This window comes from Ovis aries, chromosome 18, assembly GCF_016772045.2.
Source record: "Ovis aries strain OAR_USU_Benz2616 breed Rambouillet chromosome 18, ARS-UI_Ramb_v3.0, whole genome shotgun sequence".
NCBI lineage: Eukaryota > Metazoa > Chordata > Mammalia > Artiodactyla > Bovidae > Ovis > Ovis aries.
In genome coordinates, this window is record NC_056071.1 from 67,119,622 (window position 1) to 67,126,934 (window position 7,313).

Genomic DNA, 7,313 nt, shown 5'->3' on the forward strand with positions numbered 1-7,313 from the left:
CTCGGCCTGCTGGCCCGCGAGCACACCTGGCCCACCGGCCCACACAGTTCTCACCTGTGGACTCTGTTTCCGGCCTGGCGCCCCACCAGGCTGCCGCCTCCGGGCGGGCTGACTCAGCTGGAAGGAGGGCCAGGTGCTGGCGCAGAACAGCGAGCCCCAGTGCCTCCCCACCAGAGCTGGGGTGCCCCACGCCAGTCAAGCTGCCCCCACCACCTGCCCTCCCTGGACGTTCGCCTAAGCGTGGCCAGCCTCCCCGCCCGAGCAGCCTGGGCCCCTCTGCGGTGCCATCTGAGGGCTGGGCCTCCTCCAGCCTCATTGTCCCCACCCCCAGGACAGGCCCTCCCCGGACTCCAGCGTGGATGCTCGCTGCTTGCTCAGCCCCAGCCCCCTCCCGGCATGGACCCTGGTTTGTTCCCCAGCGGCCAGCGCCAGCCACCCCTGGGAGGTGGGCGCCAGCTGGAGTGCTGGGAGGGAAGCGAGGGAGCCAGCTGAAGGGGCAGGGCCCTGGGTCAGCACCGCTGTGAGCCAGTCGGGGCGAGGGTCCGGGGCCTGCCCCGCACCCCCCCTCTGGGCTGGCATCTGTTCCGAGGGGTGTGCCTGGCCCCCCATTGGACAAGCACGCTGAGTGAGGGCCTGCCATTGCCTCGGCGCCCAGGGACCCCACCTGCCAGTCCCCTGGCTCCAGGTGGCCAGGCAGGTGCAGGGCCAGCGGAAGGGCCCGTGGGCACCTCCAGGCCTGCATGCAGGCTGCCAGGCACGTGCCCGCCGGCCCCTGCCACCCAGACTCCTAGCTTTTCCTCAGAGGCCCCGTGGGAAGGGGTGGGGCAGGGCTGGGGTCAGCTGAGAGTGAGTCAGCTAGTGAGGAGGTTGGGGGCGAGAGTGCCCTTCCGGCGGGTGTGTCACAGAGGAGCCCGCGGGTGCGTCTGCCTCCCAGGAGCAAGGACTGCCCTGGGGGTGGCCACCCCAGGGGTCCTGCAGCCAAGCGCCCAGTGGAGGCCACCTCCTTCCCGCCTGAGCTGGGCCCGGCAAGACTGGTGGTTCCTGGGGACAAGGGCAACAGCCAGGGTCAAGGGCGGTGTGGAGGAGGCAGTGCGGGCGGCCCACCATCAGCGTGGGGTGGGAGGCCACTCAGGGCTCGAGCCCCAAACGCAGAAGTCTTGCCCTGGCCCAGCGGGGCCCGATCTGCAGGGCCGCCCACCCGCACTGAGAGTGGACAGTGGGGCTGAGCCGCCGTGAAGGGGCCCAAACACATACGCCCGCTGCTGGAGTCCCGGCCCTAGCCCTCCCCGCTCTGCGCCCGGCCGTCCTCTCAGTGGTGGGCACCCACATCCGGTGCTGTGTCCAGGCAGGAGCCCAACTGGGATCCTTCCCAGAGCTCCTGGTGGTTCACCAGCTAAGGCGGTGGGGAGCCAGCCTCTGCCGGCGGCAGTGGGGGGCCTGCCCTGGGCCTGATGTACCGGCTCCCACAGGGCTCTCGGGGGAGGGGGCCCAGCGCGGCCCCTCACCCTCCTGTGCCCACACGGGGGCCCCTCCAGCCCCCCAGGCAAGCAGTGGGCTCGGGCGTGCCACTGCTTACCCCGCCCTGGCCCTCAGGCCTCCTGGGCCCGGCTCCATCTTTCCATTTTAGAAAGTGCTTCTGACTATTAAATATTTACCCCTGTGAGGTGGACCTTTAGCTCAGGCAGCCTGTGCCCCAAAAAAAGAAACACCAGGGAAACCTGCAGGGAGGGGAGTCTGGCGATGCCCCTGAGGCTCCTGGAGCAACAGGCCCGGCCAAGAGTGGGGAGGGGCTGTGGGGAGGGGCTCGGGGAGGGCGGCTGACTCCTCGAGGCCGTCCCGCGCTGCGCTTAGCCTCTCTTCTGCCCTCAGCTCCTCCATCACCCCTCCTGCACCCTGCTGGGCCTCATCCCTTCCCATGGGACCTGCCCTGAAACACTCTGGGGCTCCCAGCAGTCCTGGGAACACAGCCCTTCCTCCTAACAGCATTAATCCCTGCCCCACCCCGGACCGACCCATTAAGCTGCTCGCTGCTCCCCATCAACACGCTCTCCAGGCTCTCCCCATCAGGCGGCCCTTCCTTCTGGAAGCCCCCCCTGGCTCCCATGTGGGCTGAGGGTGCCCTGGTGGCAGAAGTCCTACCTGTCTCATTTCTGCTCAGTAAACACCCCTGCCTCCCAGCCTGTGGACACCTGAGGCCCAGGGCCCCGGGACGCACAGATGGACGGATGGATGGGCAGACAGGAAACCCCTCTTCACAGGAGTCCTAACAACAGGGTCTGCTTCCTCCTGCCCCTGCAGTGCAGGCGACCCGGGCTCCATCCCTGGGTCGGGAAGACCCCCTGGAGGAGGAAATGGCAACCCACTCCAGTAGGCTTGCCTGGAGAATCTCACGGACAGAGGAGGCTGGGCAGCTACAGTCCACGAAGTTGCAAAAGTCGGGCACGATTCAGTGACTAAATCACCACCTCCTGCTCCCATCCCAGAGGACCGAGCCAGGGGAATTTGGGCTTTCCACCCCTGAAGTGGGTGGTGGGGGCCCCGGATGGCCCAGGCCCACTCCCCTGTCTGGGGTTCTCCTCCCTGGCACCTCCACTTCCCCAGCCCCAGGCTAACCAGCCCCAGGCTGGACCTGAAAGACAGCACATCTGCAAAGGCAGTCACAGAAGATACAGAGCCGGTCAAAGTCTGAAGGAGAACAATCCAGGGGGCTTCCAGGAAGAGGCAGCTCCTGGCTGGGCCCAGATAGAAGCACTTAGCCAGAGGGAAGAAGGGCATCACGGCATTCCTGCCACAGGCCCAGCCACGGTGAGCCCCAGGTGGAGCGGGCGCAAGGCAGGAGGCAGGTAGTTTGGGGGCACTGGACCCTCCTGTCCACGCCTAGGCCCTGCCCCACTTCCTAAGAGGCCTTGGGGCAGGAGCCAGGCTGTCCAGCTTGTCTCCCCAGAAGAAGACGGGGTGTCGTCAGGGACACACACACATGCCATCACCAGGGGTGGCTTTCAGAATCTCATTAAAGTGCCGGGAAGGTCCAGACCCCCACCCAGGATGACTGCCCCCGTCTCCTTCTCGGTGCCTGTCCCTGTGTGCCCCTGCCTGGGGGTGCAGGGCAGCGCCAGAGCCTGGGCACGGCTGCTCTGGCCCCGTAGAGGCCACAGAGGCTCCCCGTTGGCTCCAGGCTCTGCCTCGCTGCGCTGAGACTCCGTGGCCCCGTCTCCACCAGTGCAGAGGACCAGGCAAAGCCGCCAGGCAAAGGACCGCTCACGGGGGCAGCCCTAGGCCTCCTTGGCCACAGCTCTCTACCCCGCCTGGGCCTAAGCAGCCGTGGTCACTCCCATTCACAGATCTGAGACCCAGCCCAGAGCTCAGAGCCCAGGGCTGTGCAGGGGCCATCAGAGGGGACGCCTGACACTGCACGGCACTCCCAAAGGCCCTGGGGTTGCCGTGGCCCCTGCCAGGGAAAGACCACCCAGACCCCCTCGTGGTGTCACCAGCCCCTGGGGCTCTCTGGCTCTTGTGGGGGCTTCTGAGGGGGGGTGCTGGAGGGGCCACGAACCAAGCCAGAGGTTGGAGGGCAGAGGCCCAGCCTGGGAGCTGGGGCTTCCCAGGTGGCTCAGTGGTAAAGGACCCACCCGACAGCACAGGAGCTGTAGGAGAGCCGGGTTCGATCCCCGGGTCGGGAAGACCCCCTGGAGGAGGAAATGGCAACCCACTCCAGTACTCTTGCCTGGAGAATCCCATGGACAGAGGAGCCTGGTGGGCTACAGTCCACGGGGTGGTAAAGAGTGGGACACAGCTGAGTGACTCAGCAAGCATGCGTGTCCGTGGTCTAGCTGCCCAGGACCCAGCTCTGCCTCAGGAAGGACCCAGCTGTCCCTGGAAGAGGAAGGCGGGGAGGGGGGGGGACACCCCGGGTGACGTGGTTGGTGCCTGCAGAAGGGCGGTGCGCCCGGGAGGAGCAGGGGGAGACCCCAGGAAGATGGCAGTGGGGCAGGGGTGTGCGAGTGAGTGAGAGGTGCTCAGCCACGCCCAACTCTGTGCCACCCTGTGGACTGCAGCCCGCCAGGCTCCTCTGTCCATGGACTCCTCCAGGAAAGGATACTGGAGTGGGTGAGTGGGTGAGTGCTACTCAGACTGGCCTGCTGCTGCTGCTGCTAAGTCGCTTCAGTCGTGTCCAACTCTGTGCGACCCCATAGACGGCAGCCCATTAGGCTCCCCCGTCCCTGGGATTCTCCAGGCAAGAACACTGGAGTGGGTTGCCGTTTCCTTCTCCAATGCATGAAAGTGAAAAGTGAAAGTGAAGTCACTCAGTCGTGTCAGACTCTGTGTGACCCCATGGACTGCAGCCCACCAGGCTCCTCCGCCCATGGGATTTTCCAGGCAAGAGTACTGGAGTAGGTTGCCATTGCCTACCCCACAGTAAAGCTGGGCGGATCCCTGCGCTGGTGTGTTCCAAACACAGCCACCAGAGGGCAGCCTCCGCGTGCAGGTTGGACCTGACACAGCTCCCATCCCCGGGCTGGGGCACAGGCTCCGAGACGGGCCTTCAGAGAACCTGGAGCGGCTGGTCCAGGAGGGAAGCTTTGTGCTGGGCTGAAAGACAAGGGACGGGGAGGGTCTGCCCGCCGCTGGCCTGCCAGGAGGGAACTGCACAGGACGATGCCTGCACTGAAGCCCTAAGCATGTGTGTGCTCTGGCCTCCTCCGAAGGGTGGAGAGGGTCTGAGAATCTGCATGTTGGACACAACTCACAGGGCCCCTGACCCAGCAAGTCTTGTTCCCTAAGCGGGGTTGGTTTTTCCGGCTGGACACAAGGAGGAACTTCCCCAGAGGCCAAAGAAGCACAGGTCAAAGTGAGAATGAGGCCTCAGCTGAGGAGGGGCTCTCAGCACAAGCCTCTGTGAGACAGGAGGGTGGATGAGATGGCCGGAGACCCTGCAGCTTAGGCGCCTCCAGGCAGCCCGTGAGCGAGGAGGAGGCCAGCATGGGAGGCAGAGCAATGGTCCCACGTCCTTTGGGCCCTTCTGTCCCTGCGATGCAGCGGAGTCCCAGAGGCGTGGGCCGGGCCCACCGCAGCCAGGAGGAGGGGGCTGGGAGCCCGTCATCCTCCCGTTGGCCATCCAGGAGAACTGGGGTGGGATTCTCACCTGGGCAAGGGACGCCCACACAAGAGGTGAGCTGGGCTTCAGGGCCAGCCAGACAAACGGACAATAGGAGGGACCACGGCGGCTCCTGTTGCAGCTGGAGGGGTTCCCCACCCTCTCCACATCAGCACTGCCGTCAAGCCAGGGAGTGGGGTTCCGCCTGTGCCGATGCAGTGTGGCCCCAGCCCCCCTTGCCGCAGTTGGCCAGGTGTCCTGCGTGTGGCCAGGCTGCGGCATGACTGACCCTGAGCTGGAAGGATGTCCCTGCCCCACCCCACCCTGCCCTCCATGCTGCTGAGACACCCAGGCCCCGAAACTGGGCCCAGTGCAGGGACAGACAGATGACAGACACACTGAGCCCCTGGTTCTCATCCTGCGGCCAGAGGCCCAGAGGGAGGCCCTTTCCCTTGCCCAGCACTGGGGGACCCTGTGCCTGAGCTCTGATCCCACTCAGGCCCCTCACCAAGTCCCAGACCTCAGCCAACCTAGCGACCCAGCACACAACAGCCACACGCTGGACCCGGCCCAGCTTGGCCCCACAGTTCTGGACCAAAGCCAGGAACCTTAACTCCTGGTCAACCTAGGCTGGTCGCCCCAAAACAGATCAGAGGGCCGTCCTGGAGACCATTCCCCACCATCTGGTGACTCATGGTAGTCTCACTCCACGCACACGTGCAGCCCTCCCCAGGCGGCTGCCTCCAGGGACAGCACGATGTCCCAGAGGGCTACAGCAGGGGCGCAGCGGCAGAGAGGGAGGTGCAGACAGGACAGTGAGGTTCAGAGAGGCGAGGAGCGACACAAGAGTGGGGAAGAGTCGGCGACCCGGGGAACAAAGTGAGCAGCAGAGATAGAGGGGAGGCCGACGGACAGGGACAGGTAAGAGAGGAAGCGAGGGAGCAGAGAAGCAGAGGTCCGAGCAGCCCCGAGGCGTAGAGACGCGCTCGAGACCGCAGGCCGGTCCCAGAGGCGCCCCCACCCCGGCCGGCGCCGCAGCCCGCCCGCACTGAGCTCCCCAGGACCCGCCCGGCGCGCGCCCGGCGGGGAGCCCACCCGCCCCGAGGGGAGCGGGCTGCAGGCGGGGAGGAGGCGCACCGCTGCCGGGGGCTCCGGGCCAGGTGGGCAGCATCACGTGGAAGCAGTCGCACATCTTGGCGGCCGGGCGGTGCGGGCCCGCGGCGGCCCGTCGCGTCCAGGCGCAGGTCCCGGCTCCGGCGCGCGGGCGGCCCGGGGGCCGGGCGAGAGCCGCACTCTGCCTCCGCAGCCCTGCGCTGCAGCTGGCGGCCGGCAGCAGACTGCGGGCTGTGCAGGCGACCCCCAGCCCCGCCACCGCCCGGACCCCGCCCCGGCCCGCCCAGCCCGCGCCGAGCCGCAGCGGAGCGAGCGCGGGTGGGGCCGCCGTCCTCATTCAGCCCATTGGCTGCGGCCCTCAAGGCCCCGCCCCCTTGGCGGCCACGCCCCGCCCCCGTCCGGCGGGGAACCAGTCCGAGACAGGCCCCGCCCCCTAAGGTCCCGCCCCTCCCCGCCCCCCAGGTCCGGCCCTGCGGGTTTCCCACCTCCAGGCCGACACCCCGCGCCAGCCGCGCTACGGCCTAGCCCCGCCCTTAGCCTGGCCCCGCCCCGCGCCCTCAAAGGACCTTTCAAGCGTGTTGACTTTGGGCGTCTGCCAGCGAGGGGTCCCGGGACGCTGCGCCAGACTCCTGGACTTGACCTGCTCGCCGCAGTCTTGTCTCCCAGTCTGGGAACTGACATGGCAGTCACACGCTGGGGAGCGGGGCACCCTGGACGAGGGCCTAGGGGTAGTCGGGGTCCAGGGAGGCCATGGCCTGCGACCTGACCCCACTAACCCTGCCCTGGGGGCTCCCGATCTGGAGGTGTGCGCTGCCAGAGGTAGCATGGTGCAACGGTGGAAGTGGGCGGGGAGCGGGCCTGGAAGGCTCCGAGTGGACAGCCTAAGCTTGGACTTCAGGAGCAGGGCAGAGGGTTCTGGACCGAAGCGACCCTGGAGTGTGTGCGGAGTATGGGAGTAAGAGGGCAGATGCTGGCTCACGCTGCCCAAGCCTAGGCTCAGCGCGGCTGGGGGCAGGGGCAGCAGGACTGGGCCCCGCGGTCTGCAGGAAGATTGCCAGGTGGCTGGGCGTTGCCCCATGGGGTGCACTGCTGGAAGGCAGGAGCC

The 7,313-nt window shown here is 67.2% G+C and overlaps 1 protein-coding gene across 1 annotated transcript in view; it reads right to left on the reverse strand.

Annotated features, from left to right (window-relative positions):
* The window catches only part of AHNAK2 (AHNAK nucleoprotein 2), a 40,689-nt gene extending 34,402 nt beyond the window's left edge, over positions 1-6,287 (reverse strand). The window contains 1 exon segment of the mRNA XM_060401534.1: positions 6,233-6,287. Coding sequence (XP_060257517.1) covers positions 6,233-6,287 — 55 coding nt within the window.
* Between the last annotated feature and the right edge of the window lie 1,026 nt (positions 6,288-7,313).